The 19,747-nt window shown below is 36.5% G+C and overlaps 1 protein-coding gene across 1 annotated transcript in view; it reads left to right on the top strand.

Moving 5' to 3' along the window:
• THSD7B (thrombospondin type 1 domain containing 7B) overlaps nt 1-11,441 on the top strand; it is an 838,394-nt gene extending 826,953 nt beyond the window's left edge. Inside the window, exon 28 of the mRNA XM_070423466.1 lies at nt 10,277-11,441. Coding sequence (XP_070279567.1) covers nt 10,277-10,358 — 82 coding nt within the window. The 3' untranslated portion in view covers nt 10,359-11,441. The remainder of the gene's footprint in view (nt 1-10,276) is intronic.
• The last annotated feature ends 8,306 nt before the right edge of the window (nt 11,442-19,747 follow it).

Here is a 19,747-nt window from a genome sequence, read left to right as displayed (position 1 = left end):
GAAAAATAGTCTTCTTAAGAACCACTTTATTCAGAAACTACTGTGTATCTCTACCATTAGTGTTCAAAGTTTTTGAAATATTGCTGATGTTCCACCTCCCCTGGCAATAAAGATCTATGAGGTAATTAATGGGGATGGCCACTAGGTGAGTTCGTAGTTAATCCAGACATAGTACCTGGAAGTTACTCCAGATAATGACATCCATTCCACCTTGTTCAGAACAACTTGGTAAATGGGCTTTTACTCTGCTGAACTTTGAGAGTGGTGCCCCCACTTCCAGAGGGTCAGCCTAAACAACAGACAGTTTCCGGCTTTCATCAAACTGTTTAATCTCCACTGGCCTGACGATGAGTCCTTGTGGCTTAAATTCAACTGTGCTGAGAACTGCTAGCAGCTTGCCTGTCAGTTTAGAATGAGCTCACTTTTCTGGCTGAATGGCTTTATACTTTGCTAAGATACAAATGACTGTGGAAGAGGTCACTTTAAAATGTGTCAGTCAATGATCTCTTACAGCCAGGTTGCATGATGGATTACTAGTAGAGATGACTGGTGGTGGCCTATGTGGCAGCATATCTGGGTCCTAATTTATGGTGAGTGAGGTGAGCATAGCTTTTCTGATAACATAATTGAGATGAGGTATGTATAAAAATAAAATGCACTTTTAATGAATATAGGGAATAAGAACTCTAAAGCAGCAGTTCTCAACCTGTGGGTCGCAACTCCTTTGGGGGTCGAATGACCCTTTCACAGGGGTCGCCTAAGACCATCGGAAAACACATATATAATTACATATTGTTTTGTGATTAATCACTATGCTTTAATTATGTTCAATTTGTAACAATGAAAATACATCCTGCATATCAGATATTTACATTACAATTCATAACAGTAGCAAAATTACAGTTATGAAGTAGAAACAAAAATAATTTTATGGTTGGGGGTCACCACCACATGAGGAACTGTATTAAAGGGTCGTGGCATTAGGAAGGTTGAGAACCACTGCTCTAAAGAAGAGTCTCCTGGGGAATTTGGGTCAAGATGGCAGAGTACGTAAATACTGTGCTCAAATCACCCATGACCACATCAAAATTGCAACTAAATTATAGAAGAACCATCATTAGGAATCATCTGCAGACTAGCTGAAAAGAAGTCCTATAACTAAAGAAGCCACATTGAGACTGGCCTGAACCTTTTTCAGTGGATTTTCCACACAGACTGTCTCAGCTTCTGCTGCTGACTTTCCTAAAATCTCTCAAGGGTCCAAACAAGCTACAGCTAGCCTTGGCATGCAGTGTACTTCTTGTGAAGCTGACTTAATGCTACTCTAGTGGCAGCCTGCCTTTGTACACACTATGGCACCTCCAAACCCAGCACAGGTGGTGACCAACTGCAGATCACTTCTTAGCTGCTCCCACATAGCCCCAGGGTGGGCACATGCCAAGGCTGATCTTGGCCTGCATCAAGGAAGGGCAGAACCAACACCCCTCATGTCCAGCTTCAAAGCACCATGCAACTAGCTCCAAAAATGACACACCCAAGTATAAACTCAGCAGGCATCAGTACCCTGCTTTTAGCAAATCCATCTCCAAGGGGTTATCCTCAAACAAAAAGGACAGCTTGTCCACTGTCATCTTAGCCAGCCCTCACAGCTAGTCAGCATGAGAGTCAATCCCACCCACTGTTATGTTAACAGTAATCAAGGCTCAACTACAGCAGGAGAATACACACAAGGGACAACTCTGGAACCCCTGGCTCAGGTAATCAGGGAGAATGTGCTGCTGGCATCCACAGGACACCTACTACATAAGGCCACTCTGTGGAGACTGGGAGATGTAGCATATCTACCCAAAATATAGAAACAAACAGGGAGGCAGCCAAAATGAGGAGACAAATAAACATGTCCCAAATTAAAGAAGAGAGTAAAACTCCAGAAAAAAAAAAGCAACAAAACAAAACAAAAAACAATACACTAAATGTGAAGGAGTCAAGCAATCTACCAGAAACATAACTCAAAAAACTGGTTGTAAGTATGATCAATTAACTTAAGGAAAGAATAAGAAATCTCAAATGGAAACTTCAACAAAGAGAGAAAAACCATGAAAAAAGAACCAGTCTGGAATGAAAAATACAATAACTGAAATGAAGAATACCTTAGACTCGCAATGATTCTCAACCTTCTGGCCCTTTAAATACAGTTCCTCATGTTGTGACCCAACCATAAAATTATTTTCATTGCTACTTCATAACTGTAATGTTGCTACTGTTATGAATCATAATGTAAATATCTGATATGCAGGATGGTCTTAGGCGGCCCCTGTGAAAGGGTCGTTCGACCGCCAAAGGTGTTGCGACCCACAGGTTGAGAACCACTGCCTTAGAGGGAGTGAACAACAGATTACATGAAGCAGATTAAATCAATGATTTGGAAGACAAGGCAGCATAAAACACCAAATCAGAACAGCAAAAATAAAAGAGAAGTTTAAAAAATTAAGGTAGTTTAAATGACCTCTGGGATACCATCAAAAATACCAAAATTTGCATCATGGGGTACCAGAAAGAGAAGAAAGAGAGCAAGGGATTGAAAACCTATTTGAAGATCTAAATACTGGAAACCTTAACCTGGCAAAGCAAACATACTTACAAGTCCAGGAAGTAAGACAGTGTCAAACAAGATGGACCCAAAGAGGCCCACACCAAGACACATAATTAAAATGCCAACAGCTAAAGACCAAGGAAAACTTAAAAGCTGCAAGAGATAAACAGTCAGTCATGTGCAAGAGAGCTCCCATAAGAATATCTGCTGATTTCTCAACAAAAACTTTGCAGGCCCCAAAGGATTGTCATAAAATATTCAGGAATGAAAGGCAAAGACCTAGAACCAAGGTCTCTATACCCATCAAGGCTCTCATTTAGAGTTGAAGGAGAGATGAAGAGCTTACCAGAAAAGTAAAAGCCAAAGGAGTTCATCACCACTAAACCAGTATTGCAAGAAATGATAAAGGGACTTCTTTAAGAAAATAAAAGATAAAAAATATGAGTAAGAAACTAGGAAAGAAAAAAATTTCACTTAAAAAGCAAATAATAAAAGCAGTAGATCAACTAACTGTAACGCTAAAACAAAGATTAAAGGCAAAAGTAGAAAAACTATGTAAATTTACAACAATAAATGAATAGACAAATGAAAACACACATCAAAGAAGTAAAAAAAATCATGATGAAAACAAAAGTGTAGGGGGTGAGTAAAACTTGTAGTGATTTTAAAATAGACATCTATAAATATATGTTGGTATAAATGAGGCACATGGTAACAACAAACTAAAATTTACAAATGATTCACAAGAAAGAAGTCCAAACACAACACTTGGGAAGTCATGAACATACAAAAGAAGAGAGCATGAGAATAAGAATGAGAAAGCAAGAGAAAAGAACTACAGAAAACAGTAAGATGGGGATAACCACATATCTATCAATAATCGCTTTAAATGTATTCAATGCTCGAATCAAAAGACATGGGGAGCTCAATGGATAAAGAACAGGACCCATACATAGACTGCCTATAAGAGACCCATTTCAGATTAAAAATAAAAAACACACAAACTGAAAGTAAAAAGGTGAAAAAAGTTATTTCATGCAAATGGAAACTTTATGAAAGCTATCAGACTAAATAAACTTTACCTCCTGCTACAGTCTTACTTTTAAAGAAGGACACTTTATAATAATAAAGGCATCGATCCAACAAAAGGATATAACTCTTATGAATATCTATGCACCTAAATATATAAAGCAAATAATGACATACATAGAGAAATCAACAGTAATAATGTAACAGTAGGAAACTTTAATACTCCATTGATATCAATGGATAGATCTTCCAGACAGAAAATAAACAAAGAAACAGTGGCTTTACTTAATTGATATTTTTAGGACATGTCACCCCAAAGCAGGAGAATATACATTCATTTTAAGTGTACCTAGAACATTTTCCAGGGAAGACCACATACTCAGAGGCACACAAAAAGTCACAATACATTTATGAAGATTAAATTCATATCAAACTATTTCTGATTACAATGATATCAAATTTAAAATCTATTAAAAGAAATAAACTAAAACCACATGGAGACTAAATAATATGCTAGGAAACACTGAATGAGTTAACAATGAGATTACAGAAGAAATCCAAAGATAACTCATGGCAAATGAAAATGAAGACATGAGGACCCCAAATCTATGGGACACAGTCAAAGCAGTTCTCAGAGGGAAATACAAGAAAAATCCCAAACAATCTCATTGAACACCTAAAGGAACTAGAAAACGAAAAATTAACAAATCTAAAATGAGTAGTTGAAGGAAATAATAAAGATGAGTGGAAATAAATAAAATGAAGCCTTAAAACAATTTAAAAGATCAATGAAACCAAGAGCTGATTCTTTGATAAGATTTTTTAAAACTCTATAAACCCACCAAGCAAAAGAGAGTCTAAATAAATAAAATCACAGAGCAGCAGAAACAAAAAATACAAATTATTATAAGAAAATTTTGAACAATAATATGCCAACAAGTTGGACAACTTACAAGAAATAGATACATTGCTAGCAATATACAATCTTTCAAGGTTGAATCAGGAAGAAACAGAAAATCAGAAGTAACAACTGCTAACAAAATCAAATCAGTAATAAAAGAAAAAATACCAACAGAGTCTTGTATCAGCTGGCTTTACAGGTGAATTTTACCAAACATTCAAAGAATTAACACCTATACTTATCAAACTAGTCCAAAAACTGAAGAGAAAGGAAGGCTCCCAAGCTCATTTTATGAGCATTACACTGATATCAAAATCAGACAAAAACATTAAAATATCAGCAAACCAAATTCAATAATATATAGAAAAGATCATATACCATGATCAATTGGATTACTGTGATGCAAGGTTGATTAAATATCTACAAATCAGCTAACATGATACATTACATAATTAAAATGAATGATAAAAATTATATCAATAGCTTCAGAAAAAAATGATAAAATCCAGCATCAATTTAAGATAAAAACTCTCAGCAAAGTGGGAATAGAAGAAACATAATTCAACATAAAGACCATATATGCTAAACCCATAGCTAACATCACACTCAACAGAAAAAAATTGAAAGCTTTTGTCTGAGATCAGGAACAAGATGCCTATTCTCAGCATTATTAATAAACATATTATTGGAAGCCTAGCCACCACAATCAGACAAGGAAATGAATAAATAAAACTGTCATTTTTTGCAGATGACAAAATAATATATAGGAAGAACCCTAAAGATTCCACCAAAAATTATTAGAACTAATAAATCAATTCAGTAGCATTTCAGGATACAAAAATAATATTCAGGAATAGGTTAAATTTTTATATACCAGTAATGAGCTGTCAGAAAGAAAAATTAAGAAAATAATTCCATTCACAATAGCATCAAAAAGAATAAAATATCAAGAAATAAATTTAATCAAGGAAATAAAAGATCTATACTTGGAGAACTATAAAACACTGGAGAAAAAAAGTGAAGTGGATACAATTAAATGGAAGCATATATATTCCATTCATGATTAAGAAGAATTAATGTCATTAAATTGTACAGCCCAAAGCAATCTACAGATTCAATACAATCCCTAATACCAAAGATATTTTTCACAGAACTAGAACAAATAATCCTAAAATATATATGAGCCACAAAAACTCCAAATAGCCAAAGCAATCTTGAGAAAGAACGAAGTTGAAGGTATCGTACTTACTGATGTCAAAGTATTTTACAAGACTATAATAATCAAAACAGCATGGTAATGGCATAGATTACACAGATACATAGGTCAGTGGAACAGAATACAGAGCCCAAAAATAAACTGACACCTATATGGCCCACCAATCTATGACAAAGGAGGCAAGAACATACAATGGGGTTGAGACATTCCTTTCAATAAAGAAGTTTGGAAAACTGTACAGATACATGCAAAAAATGAAGCTATCCTAATATATATATATGAATAAACTTAAAACTTAAAAGAAAATACAGGCAGTAAACTCTTTGATATAACTTTTAGTAATACCTTTTTGGATATGTCTTCTCAGGTAAGGGACACAAAGAAAAAAAAATGGAACTACATCAAATAAAAATGTTTTTGCACAGCAAAGGAAACCATCAACAAAACAAAAAGACAACGTACTGAATGGGGGGAGATATTCACCAATGATATCTCCGATAAGGGGTTAATACCCAAAATGTTTAAGGAAGTCACACAACTTCATACAAAAATAAAGTTTAATGATAAGATGTGCAGAAGACCTGAATAAACATTTTTTTACAAAGAGAACAAACAGATGTCCAATCCTATATAATAAAACCCTAATATGCAAATCGACTGAACAGCCGAACAACTGGTCGCTATGACACGTACTGACCTCCAAGGGGAAAATGCTCAATGCAAGAGCTGCCCCCTGGTGGTCAGTGCACTCCCACGGGGGAGCCGCTCAGCCAGAAGCTGGGCTTACAGCTGGTGAGCGCAGCGGCAGTGGCGGGAGCCTCTCCCACTTCCGTGGCAGCGCTAAGGAACCCGGGGAGCAGGTCTAAGCCGGCAGGTAGACAACCCCTGAGGGGTTCCGGACTGCAAAAGGGCACAGGCCGGGCTGAGAGACCCCCACACCCAGTGCACGAATATTGTGCACCGGGCCTCTGGTATACATAGGAAAAGATACTCAATGTTACTAATCATCAAGGAAGGGCAAATTAACACCATAATGAGATATGTCCTTAAACCTGTCAGAATGGCTATAGTCACTAAATCAACAAACAACTGTTGGCGAGTTTGTAAATTTGTGTGGCCACTGTGGAAAACAGTATGGAGTTTCCTCAAAAAATTAAAAACGGAGCTACCTTTTGACCCAGAAATCCCACTTCTGGGAACATATCCAAAGAAACCCAAAAAATTGATTCAAAAAGACATATGCACTCCTATGTTCATTGCAGCATTATTTACAATAACCAAGATATGAAAGCAACCCAAGTGCCCATTGATAGATGAATGGATAAAGATGATGCGGTATATATATATACATATATATTTACTCAGCCATACAAAAGAATACAATCTTGCCATTTGTGACAACATGCTTGACCTAGAAGGTAATATGGTTAGTGAAATAATTCAGAAAAAGACAAACATATTTCACTTATATATGGAATCCAAAAGACAAAAATAAACATGCAAGTAAAATAGAAAAAAAAGTCATAGATACACAGAACAAATTCAAGGTTGCTAGATGGGTGGGTGATAAAGTTGAAAGGATTAGGAAGTGTAAATTGGCAGTTATAAAAAATAGTGACAGGGACATAAAATACAGCCTGGGGAATATAATCAACAGTATTGTAATAACTGTATATGGTGTGACATGGATACCAGAGTTATCGGGTGGTCAAGTTGTAAGTTTTGTAAATATCCAAGCACTACAGTGTACATCCGAAATTGATATAATATTGTATGTCAACTGCAATAGAAACAAAAAATAAAAGGCCTCCTATTTACTGGCTTTGCAGAGGGCACCCTGCTACTCAGCTTCTCCTCTCAGCATGCTTTTGACTAGCCCAGCTCTGCAAAGCCACAGCTACCCAACAAAGTACCACCATATTCAATGTTTGCCAACATTTGAGAACTTCTAAACTATAAAAAAATTTTAGGTCTCACACATTCATAATTATTATTTTAGTATCTGACAATGGAGAGAGTGCACAATATGAAAAATTCATCATATAATGATACCATCACAATGATTCCCAATAAACCTCACAGCCCACAAAAATCCAAGGCTTATGTATTAGGAGCCTCCCTCTCCTTTTTTTCTTCTAGAGATAGACACAGTGTTTGTAATTCTTTACATGAAAACTGCTATTAAAATATCTGTGTAATAATTAGAGTGGAATTTTCCAGGCCCAGCTCACCATAGCTGGACCATATTAGCTGTGTCCAAGGAAATGTTACTATCGCTTTATAAGATCCAGCTATCTCTTCCCTAGTCCCTAGAACTCAGCAATTCCATTTCACTTTGCCTAATTACATTTCACAAATGTCAACTAAGGGTGGATTGCCAGAAATTCTCTGAAAGCAGTTATATTTATTCTCCCTCCCTTCCCTGCCCTGGAAAAAAAATAGGTGAGAGGACCCCTACTGTCATTTCAGATGAATGTCCAGGTGTTCTTTCTGACATTAAGATAACCCCCAGGGTGGTATACAAGCTGTCACTTCCAAGTTGTCCTAAACTCTTATTTGAGTATTTTCTTAGTCCCTTTAAATGTTTCAGATTTGAGTACTCAGGACCCAGTTTCAGTCTGGGTCCATTTTCCATACGAGAGCCTGACTCAACAACGTGACTAGAGCAACTGGAATATATGTATCCATTAATATACTATTAATATAAAGTCAAATTGAATGTTTCTTGTCTAATTATGCAATAAATACCTTTTGGAGAAGTGGAAAATACACGGGAAGCAGGAAATTGGAGGCTGAGAATTCTAAAGCATGTTTCTGCCTTTCAACTTCCCTGGTTAGAAACTATTTGCTTCCCTCTCAGGGATAGTTTATGTAAAATGTGTAGCTGTCCATTGAGCACCCATTGCCTGGCAGCTCTAAGGGTGGGGGCACCGATAGGATTCCTGGTTTCTTTTAATAGTTTCTTTAATCATTTTAATTTATCTCTTTAGCTCCTATAAGTTGCTTTATGCCTCAAACCTTAAAATGTTTTTCTCCTTAAATTAGAACTTGAGCATTTTAAACTAGGACATTCTCCTGACAACCATTTTAATTTTATCAAACATTTTTTAACTGTGGTAAAGTTCATATCAGAAAATTCACTGTTTTAAGCATTAAATGAAAGAAGCCAGATAAAAAAGTCCACATTTAGTATAATTCCATTTATGTGAAATATCCTCCATAGACAAATTCACTGAGGCAGAAAGTTGGTAGGTGGTTGCTGGGCAGGATGGGGAGAGACTGCTTAGTAGGTGCAGAGTTTCCCTTTAAGGTGCTAAAAATGTGCCCGGACCAGAGAGGGGTGATGGTTACAGGGCATGGTGAATGTACTAAATGTTACAGAATTGTATACATTAACATGTTTGTTTTTAATTTAAATTCACTCAATATAAAAATTCATCCTTATAGATACACACAAAAAAATTGTTCCTACCAGATGCCTAAGTATGGAATGTGTAGAGAGAGAATGTGCTGAAGAGGGTAGATGCACAGGTCTGGGTGTTAGTCTTGCTTAGAATCCAGGCTCTGCCACTCACTTGGTGACTAGAGAGAGAGGTTCAATAACCTCACTCATCCTCCTCTGTAAAGTAGCCATTATTCTAGTGCCTCCCTCTCAGGGTTGTTCAGGGATTTATTGAGATATTTTATGTGAAATGCCCATCAAAGAGCTTGGCACTAACTATGCATTTATTTAATTAATAAGAGATGCCACTCTAATTTGGAGACAGGGAGTGAGATGGCTCCCTGCTAGTGAGGACAACCCAAAAGAGAGCTGGGCTCGAGAGGCAGGGCAAAGCAAAGGCATTGAGGAAGAAGGAATCAGGACAGTAAGGCAGTGTGTGGCATAATTCAAACTATAAATGTTCATAAACACAGAGTTTCACCCATACTAACAATCAGAGTGTAAGGGAGGTTGTTGGGCATGACTATGTGAATAGGGAACGATACCAATTTCAGCTTCTCTCTCTATGAGAGGGAATAGCAGCTCTGGCGAAGTTGGTGGCCTTCGGTAACACACACCAGGTGAGAATGGCTTTCCATGGTGCAGGCTCCTCTTAATCTTCCTGACATGCTCAGGTGAATGTCAAGTTTCAGGCCAGAGCAGAAGAGTGTTTACTTAAAAACAAGACCAGGGTAAGGCACCAGATTCTGGCTACTCCAGCTGCTTAGGATGTTAAACATCTGCAACATGAAGGTTGCAATAGCTGAGGAATTAGTGAGCCGCAGATGTGCACATTACTGTGTATAAAAAGGCACAAGAAAGAAAGTAGCCCTCTACCAAGTTCACTGTTTCCACTAAACTCTTTCTAAGATTTTGAAAGCAGGAGGCTTCTCCTAAAAATAGCATTAAAGTAGACAAGTAAGAAAACCCCAAGTCCAGAGAAAATAATATTTTGTCATTGAACTGATTGAATTTCTAAACCTCACAATTGTCTTTGGCAGATGAAACAGAGCTCTGTGAACTTTCTTTATCTCAAGAATTCTTTTCCCTTTGCAGCAAGAAGCCAAAACCACATCAAAGCACACCTCCCCAACAGAAGCCTCTGACCTTCGCCTACGATGGAGACTTAGACATGTAACCTGGAAAGGAAATCCAAATGTAGACATCGACTGCCTTAACTGCTTTCTCTTTTGTAGCTCTCAGACTTCTCAGTTTTTTGAGGAATCTCACAGTGTGATATATTAGGCAGAATACAAATACTGCGAAAGTAATATTGCCTCAACTTCATTTGGATATGGAGTCAAGGATTATTCAGTCTGCCATTTTGATTTCAAGTGGTTTGTGGGTGTGTTTAATTTTTTTTTATTTTCTCAAGGGACCTGAAAATCCTTCTCTTCCCTTTTGGAAAAGGGAGGAAGAAAACGTGGTGGAATTCCCACAGACTTGAGTAATCTTTATCTTCTGCAGCATGATGACAATCCAGAGGAAAGTCCAATCAAGACATTTACTATAAATGGCGAGTTTGACACTGCATTGTTACGCACTATATTAGTGCAAATCTTTCTTCTTTCCATATTTCAACACTGAGTTTTCTAGAGTTTACATTAGTTCAGAGACCTTCAAATTGCATTGACTATTTTCATGAACACAAAGGGAATGGGCTGCCATTTCAGAAATTCTCTGAGTTTTTACCTTTGAATATTGTATTTTGTTTTGTAGCCAGGGGATGATGGCACTTCATGGGTTGCATCTATTGAAAGAAATGGAGTGTGCATAATTGACGAACTAGATGAAAGCTGGGTGGTTTCTAAATGAGATGTGTATTGAGTGTGATGGTGTACAAATGAACTAGGTGGTCATATTGGAGAATGAGGTAGATTATTTGATTACTAAAACTGCATTTTAACAAAACTTACCAACGTAGATATAGAATTAATCACACAGTTGTAATTCAGTTTAATGATGACAAACTCTGCTTTTGTAATTTCAATTTTCTTATCTGAATATTTATAAATTTTTTTTGAAGTTAATTATCTGACCTCATTTAATATACATCAACCACCAATCCTGTTTATAGCAAGTCTTGCTTTTATAAGGTTTCAATAATATCTAAAACACATTAAAAGCTGAAACCATTTTATGAAGATAATTGTTTGTAATAGTAGATGTTGAAAGTAAGAAGGTGCCATCTTGTGGTATTGACTTGTATTTATAACAAATAAAGTGCTCAAGAGACTGAGAAGTTGACTCTTCTAGGTTTATTTATTTCTAAAGTGCCCTTATTTTGAAAAACACACTTTTAATAACACTTTCCTTGCTTCATTGTTTTAGAGGTTGAAAGCTGAAATCACAGAGAAAAGGAATTTTACCCCACATTCTCAGCTCTATCTAGCAAACTGCAAAATTGAGTAAAACACAATTACACAGAAGTAGCTTTTAAGATATATTTAAAGTTCAGTCAATATTAGAACAAACAACTATCATAAGGCAAATGCTGACATGTACGTGACCTGAGAGACCTCAGAAAATGGGAATGTTAGAGAAGTGATACAATGAGCAAGATAGAGAATGTTTGCAATATGGCTTCTGTTAAACATGTAACACTTCAATGCTTCCAACAAAAGAGTCCTTAAAAAGATACCATCTTCTGTCAATAGTGTGGTTGAGGAAACAACTCCTAGAGTTGCCCTTTTATTAGTTCAGTTTAGCTAAACTTTCAGTACTGTTTGTAGTAGTTCAAGAGATCCTGCTTTGGAAATCAAAATCTGACTGTTCCCTTCATCACCCGTGTGATATTTACCCCACAAAAATTGCAAATTTTTGACTCAAAAAATAAAGATAATATTTTTTCTCTTAAGATAAATGTAAAATGGAATTACAGTTAAAGATAGCAAAGTAGGAGGATCTGAATTAACCTCCTCCCACAGACACACTACCAATATATCTGGAACAATTCCCTCTGAAAGAAGTTAGAAAACTAAGCAACTCTTACACATCAGGGGAATGAGGAAAGCTACACATAGACATTGATAAAAAAGGCTGAGACAGAAATCTCGCCATAAACCCCACTTGGCATGGCAATCCATAATTCCAAGGGAACTCACAGCCCCCCATTATTCTCTGAGGAGCAAAGGGTTTGAACCCAGTATCTGGCAACCCAAGTTTTAAGACCTGTACCTGAAAGATGACGCCAAAACACCTAGCTTTGCAAGCCAAAGGGGTTGGTATCCAAAGACCCTCTAAGTTGTAGCAAACCGAGAAAGTGATTAAAGGGCACAAATGGACTGACCATAGCTACCCCTGCATCCAGGGCAGAGCTCAGAAGCGGCAGACAGAAACACCCAGTTTTTCTATGGAAGAGCTATAGCCTGAAGGGCAGACTTCTAATTAAACACACACCTGGACGCCTGACTACAATGCTCATCAGAGACCAGGAAGCCTGGCGGGTACCATCTTTGGCTCTCCCTGTGCCCAACCCAGACACCAGTATCCCCAAGAAAGGAGGTTGGGCACACATCTGGCAACCTGGCTGACATTCTTTGATAACTTAGCTCTGGTGAACAGAGGGACTTGTGTTCATGTGTTTAGTGGAATAGTAGCAAACAAACAGTTCTTAACGGGTTATCACCCTGCGCCTCAATGCAGAGGGAACAAACAGAAATGCCTACCTCCTAGTATTTCCATGAAATAGGCCTAATTGGATACTTTAAAGGCTGCTGTTTGAGAATCTGATGTCCACTCAGCCTAAATCTAGATTATGATTTAGGACATGACAGATCTTAACACACTCTCAGCTACTGGGAACCACCAAGTACAGAGTAGACTGCTCTCTTCTTAGGAAAATCACAAAGGTACATGCAAACAAGAGCTAGGGTAGTGCTGAAAAATAAAAAAAGTTCATCACCTACAAAAGTCACTCATTTAAGACTGGGAGAGCCTAGCTGGTTTGGATCAGTAAATAGAGCGTCAGCCCTCAAACTGAAGGGTCCTGGGTTCAATTCCGGTCAAGGGCATGGAATTGGCCTTAGTTGCAGGCTCAATACTCAGCTTTGGTTGGGGTATGTGCGGGAGGCAACCAATGGATGTATGTCTCTCACATCAGTGTTTCTCTCTCTCTCTGCCTCTTCCCTTCCCTTCCACTCTCAAAAAGAAAAAGTCAATAGAAAAAAATATTCTCAGGTGAAGATTAACCAAAAAAAAAAAATACTGGAAGAGATAGCTGTTTTATCTACTACATAGATCAGTGATGGTGAACCTATGACACACGTGTCAGAGGTGACATGTGAACTCATTTTTTTGTTGATTTTTCTTTGTTAAATGGCATTTAAATATATAAAATAAATATCAAAAATATAAGTCTTTGTTTTACTATGGTTGCAAATATCAAAAAATTTCTATATGTGACATGGCACCAGAGTTAAGTTACAGTTTTTCAAAATGCTGACACGCCGAACTCAAAAAGTTCACCATCACTGACATAGATACTAACACAGAGAATCACAAAAATAAAGAAATGTGTTTCAAATGAAAAAATATATATAAAAAAAACACCTTAATGAAACATAGATAAGTGATTTACCTAATAAAGAGTTCAAAATGATGGTCATAAAGATGTTTCCTAAGTCCAGGAGAACAATGTATGAACAAAGTGAGAATGTCAACAGAAAGAAAGAAAATTTATGAAAGCACCAAATAGAATCATAGAACTGAAAAATACAATAGAGGGGTTCATTAGAAGACTAGATAAAATAGAAAAAAGAATCAGCAAACTTGAAGACAGGGTCAAGAAATTCATCCAATCAGAGCAACATAAAGAAAAACAAATGAAACATGAAGATAGTTTGAGGAACTTATGGGAAAACATCAATTGGACCAATATTTGCATTTAGGGTCCTAGAAGGAGAAGAGAAAAAGAATGAGAAAAAATAATGGCTAAAATATTTCCTAACCAGGGGAAGGAAACACTCATGCAGATCTAAGAAATGCAGTGTTCCAAATTAGAGGAACCCAAAGAGACCCAACCCTAAACACATAATTAAGCTGTCAAAAGTTAAAGACAGAGAATCTTAAAAGCAGAAAGGGAAAAACAACTGGCTATATACAAGGGAACTCCAATAAACTGTGATTTCTCAGCAGACACTTTTGGGACAAAAGGGAAAAGCAGGATATATTCAAAGTTCTGAAAACAACAAATAAGCCAAACAGTAATATTCTACCTGGCAAATTTGCCCTTCAGAATTGAAGGAGAGCTACAGAGTTTTCCAGATAACCAAAAGCTGAAGAATTTCATCACCACTAGACGGCTTTAAAGAAATGTCACAGTGACTTCTTTAAGCTGAAACAAAGGGGTACTAAATAGTAAAAGTGAAATATGTGAAAATAGAAATCTCACTAGTAAAGGTAAATATATCGTAAAATTCAAAATAATCTAAAGCTGTAAAGGTGGTGAGTTAATCACTTACAAAAATAGTTAAAAGATAAAGACATAAGTAGTAAAAACAATGATAAAAACAAAGATTTTAGAATGGATACAGAAAATAAAAAAGAAGTAAATTGTGATATCAAAATCATAAAACATGAGGTGGGAAGGTGGGAGTAAAAATATGAGTTTTAGAATGCATTCAAATTGGAGTTTTGATTATCAATTTAAAATGACAGTGATAAATATAGTATGTTTTATGTAGTGTCATGGTACCCACAAAGCAAAACACCATAGTAGATACACAAAATGTGAAGAGAGAGGAATCTAAGCATACCATTTTAGAAAATAATCAAATCACAAAGGAATAAAGTAAGAGAACAAAGGAACAGAGAACTACCAAACAGCTAGAGAACAACAAAATGCTAACAAGACCATTCCTATCAATAATTATTTTAAATGTAAATGGACTAAACTTAATAAAAATAGATTGGCTGAGTGGATTTTTAAAAAGCAACACCCAAACATATGCTGCCTATAATAGATTCACTTCATATATAAGGCCTCACAGAGACTGAATGTAAGGAGCTGGAAAAAAGATGTTTTATGCAAATGGGAACTTAAAAAAAGCTCTGTAGCTATACTTATATTACATAAATTAGATACTAAAACAGAGACTATAATAAAAGACAAACAAGGTTTTTATATAATGCTAAGGAATTATCCAATAAGAGGATTAACATTTGTAAATATTTATGCACGCAATGTAGGAGCACCTACATATATAAATTAATTATTATTGGACCTAAAAAAATAGACAGAATTATATAAACTGTAGGAGACTTTTATACTCTACTTATATCAATGGATAGATTATTCAGGCAGAAAATTAATAAGGAAACTTTGGTCTTAAATTATATGTTTGAATTTAATAGACATTTACAGAACCTGCTGTCCAAAAGCAGCAGAATGGACATTCTTCCTATATCATACATTCTCCAGGATAAATCACATGTTAGGCCACACACCCAGGAAGCCTTAATGAATTCAAGAAGATTTAATCATAACAACCATCTATTTGAATCACAAGGGTATAAAAACAGAAATCAATTACAAGAAAAAAAAAAAAACTGGGAAAAACAAACACAGGAAAACTAAAAAAACATGCTACAAAACAACCAATGGGTCAAAAGCAAAATTTCTATGTAGTTATTTATAAACTGTATTTATTTATAAATAATTTGTATATGATGCTTTATATAATTTATAGACATTTGTTATATATATAATAGACAAATGAAAATGGAAACACAACTTTCCAAAATTTAGGGGATGCTGCAAAAGCATTTTCAAGAAAATAGTTCACAGTGATAGTGGCCTACCTCAGGAAACAAGAAAAATCCCAAATAATCTAACTTTGCAACTTAGTGAATTATAAAAATAAGAACAAAATCCAAAATTATTAGAAAGAAGGAAATAATAAAGATCAAAGTAGAAATAAAGTAGAAACTAAAATAACAATAAAAGGATCAATGAAACTAAAAGCTCATTCTTTGGAAAGAAACAAACTTGTAAACCTTTAGCAAAACTCATCAAGAAAAAAAAGAGAAAGAGCCCAAATAAATAATCATAAATAAGAGAAGTTACAACTGACACCATAGAAAAACAAAGGATCATTAAAAAAAAAAAAATACTACTAGCAAATATGTACTGACAAATTGATCAAACTGAAAGAAATGGATAAATTTCTAGAAACATAAACCTTCCAAACTGAACCCGGAAGAAACAAATTCTGTGCAGGCTAATTATTAATTAGGTCTCCTGGAAGGTCTCCCAGTCTAATTAGCATATTACCCTTTTATTAGTATAGAGGCCTGGTGCACAGGTGGGGGCCGGCTGGTTTGCCCTGAAGGGTGTCCCAGATCAGGGTGGAGGTCCTGCTAGGGTGCCTGGCCAGCCTGGGTGAGGGGCTGATGGCCCTTTTGGGGCTGGCCACAGCCCCCAGTGACCCAAGCTCCCAGCATCTCCTCTTTTTCTTTTTTCTTTTTTTCAGTGCCTCCTTGAGTGGAGGCCAGGGCGGGCTAGAAGCAGGTATCTGGGATTTATATATCTTCTATAATTGAAACTTTGTAGCCTTGAGCAAAGCCCAGGGCCGGCCAGGGCAGGCGGGAAGCTTGGCTTCCTCCTTCGCCGGGGGCAACCCAACTCTCCTGCTCCCTCCAGCTCCATGGCCACTGCCATCTTAGTTGGGTTAATTTGCATACTCGCTCCTGATTGGCTGGTGGCTGTAGCAGAGTGGCGGAGTGATGGTTAATTTGCATATTTCTCTTTTATTAGTGTAGATAATTGCCGGAAGCCGGTCCATCCTTGCTGCTTGACACAGTCGCTGCAGGAAAGAAACATCTACACAGCATATGTTTCAATGGACCTGGCATATGTAGCATACTGTTTTTAATATGTTTGCTCCCTTTAGCACCATGTGTTTTAACCAAGGTCACCTCTCCAAGAAAGGTTGTTTCCCCAGGTAGGGATCTTTCCCTGAGGTTAGGGAGGGGATACAACCCCTTAATTAAGTGCCAGGCGGGTAGTTAAGCTACATGGTCTTTACTCCCTGGAATGGAGATGAGAAACACCTTAACCCTTGTAATAGAAATTGACAGGATTAAAATCAGCTGGTATAAATATGGATGTAATAAGACAATAAACGTGATATCCTCATCAGATCCTAACCAGAACCTAGCCAGAGAACATGGCAAAAGATCCTGGACAGAACCTGGCTACAGAACTTCACTGGAGAACCTAGACAGAACATGGCAAAAGAACCTGGATAGAACCTGGCTAAGGAACCTGGTGACTGAACCTGGCTGGAGAACCTGGAGAACCTAGCGAGAGAACATGGCACCAGAACTTGGTTGGAGTCCCTAATCAGAACTTTGCTGGAGATCCTGGAGGGAGAACCTCGCTATGCTGATGAACTGAAACCAGTTTCCATGTCATTCATTCTTCGCCGACTCCGTCCACACCTTTGGGGACCCCTGGACCCGCTGGGATTGGACCCCATTGTTGGTCCAATCCCAGCGGGTCCAACCCCAATGGGTCCAGGGGTCCCCAAAGGTGTGGACGGAGTCGGTGAAGAAGGAATGACACGAAGACAGCCTTCAGTTGATCAGCATCCTAGTCAGGACCTATAGCCAGGATCTCCAGCCAAAGTTCTGGTCGGAGTTCTGGTTAGGAACTGATGAGGATCTGACGTTTATTGTCTTATTACATCCGTATTTATACCAGCCGATTTTAATCCTGTCAATTTCTATTACAAGGGTTAAGGTGTTTCTCATCTCCATTCCAGGGAGTAAAGACCATGTAGCTTAACTACCCGCCTGGCACTTAATTAAGGGGTTGTATCCCCTCCCTAACCTCAGGGAAAGATCCCCACCTGGGGAAACAACCTTTCTTGGAGAGGTGACCTTGGTTAAAACACATGGTGCTAAAGGGAGCAAACATATTAAAAACAGTATGCTACATATGCCAGGTCCATTGAAACATATGCTGTGTAGATGTTTCTTTCTTGCAGCGACTGTGTCAAGCAGCAAGGATGGACCGGCTTCCGGCAGATAATAATAATATTAATAGTGATAGCCATAGAAATGAGAGAAGAAAAATAAATAAAAGGCATTTAAATTGGAAAGAAAGGAGTAAAACTTTTCTTATTTGCAGGTGGCATGATACTGTATGTAGAAAACTCTGAGTGTTCTACCAAAAACGTGTTAGAATAATTGAATTTAGTAAACTTTCAGGATACAAAGTTAATATACAGAAATATGTTGTGTATCTATACATCAATAATGAACTATTAGAAAGAGAAATTAAGAAAACAAGTTCATTTATATTTATATCAAAAAGAATAAATTTCTGGGAATAAATTTTACCAAGGAGGTGAAATCCTGTACTCTGAAAAGTATTTTTTAAAGAATTAAAGATGACAAAAATAAATGTCTGGATATATTGCAATCATGAATTTAAGGGATTAATATCATTAAAATCTCCATAGTACCCAAAGCAATCTGCAGATTCAATGCAATCTTATTAACATATCAATGTAGTTTTCATAGGACTACAAAAAATTATCCTAAAATTTATATGGAACTATAAAAGATTCCAAATAGCCAAAGTAATCTTGAGAAAGGAAAACAAAGTTGGAGGTATCACACTAGCTGATATCAAATAGTACTATAAAGCTATAATAATCAAAACACTATGGTACTGACAAATATGCAGACATATGTATTAATGTAACAAAACAGAGAACCCCAAAATAACCTCATGCTTACATGTGCAATCTATAACAAAGGAGGGAGGATTATACAATGAAAAAATGATACTTTCTTCAATGGTTAATGTTGGGAAAACTGGACAGATACTAGCAAAAAAATGAAATGGGACCACTCTTTTGAACCATATACAAAAATAAATTTAAAATCGGTTTGACTTAAATGTAAGACCTGAAACTAAACTAAAATAAAATAAAATAAGTATGCATGGTGACAGGTGAGTACTAGAATTAGTTGGTAATCAACTTGTAAGGTATAACAATGTCAAATCACTATATTGTACACTACTATAATATTGTCTACCAACTAAACTTAATTTAAAAAATAAAACCTAAGCAGTAATTCTTTGACATTGGTCTTAGCAATATTTTATTGGGTATGTTTCCCCAAGCATTAGCAACAAAGCAAAAATAAGCAAATGAATCTACATCAAAATGAAGTTTTTACACAGTGAAGGAAACTATAAACAAAATGTCACCCTACTGAATAGGAGAAGATATTCATAAATATGTATCTTAAAATGGGTTAGTATCCAAAATATATAGAGAACTCATACAACTCAACATCAGAACAAAAATCAAGTAATCTGAAATAAAAAACATACAAATAGGCAGAAGCCCTCAATAGACATTTCTCCAAAGAAGACATAGATATGACCAAAGGACATATGAAAAGATGGTCAGCATCCCTAATCAACAAGGAAATGCTAATTAAAACCATAACGACATATCTATTCATACCCTTCATAATGACTATCATCAATTGTCAGTAAACGTGTTG

This window comes from Myotis yumanensis, unplaced genomic scaffold (genome assembly GCF_028538775.1).
Source record: "Myotis yumanensis isolate MYYU_CA2020_CCGP unplaced genomic scaffold, mMyoYum1.0.hap1 SCAF_8, whole genome shotgun sequence".
NCBI lineage: Eukaryota > Metazoa > Chordata > Mammalia > Chiroptera > Vespertilionidae > Myotis > Myotis yumanensis.
Note: the sequence above shows the minus strand (reverse complement) of the source record. Positions and strands in the feature narration are given on the sequence as shown.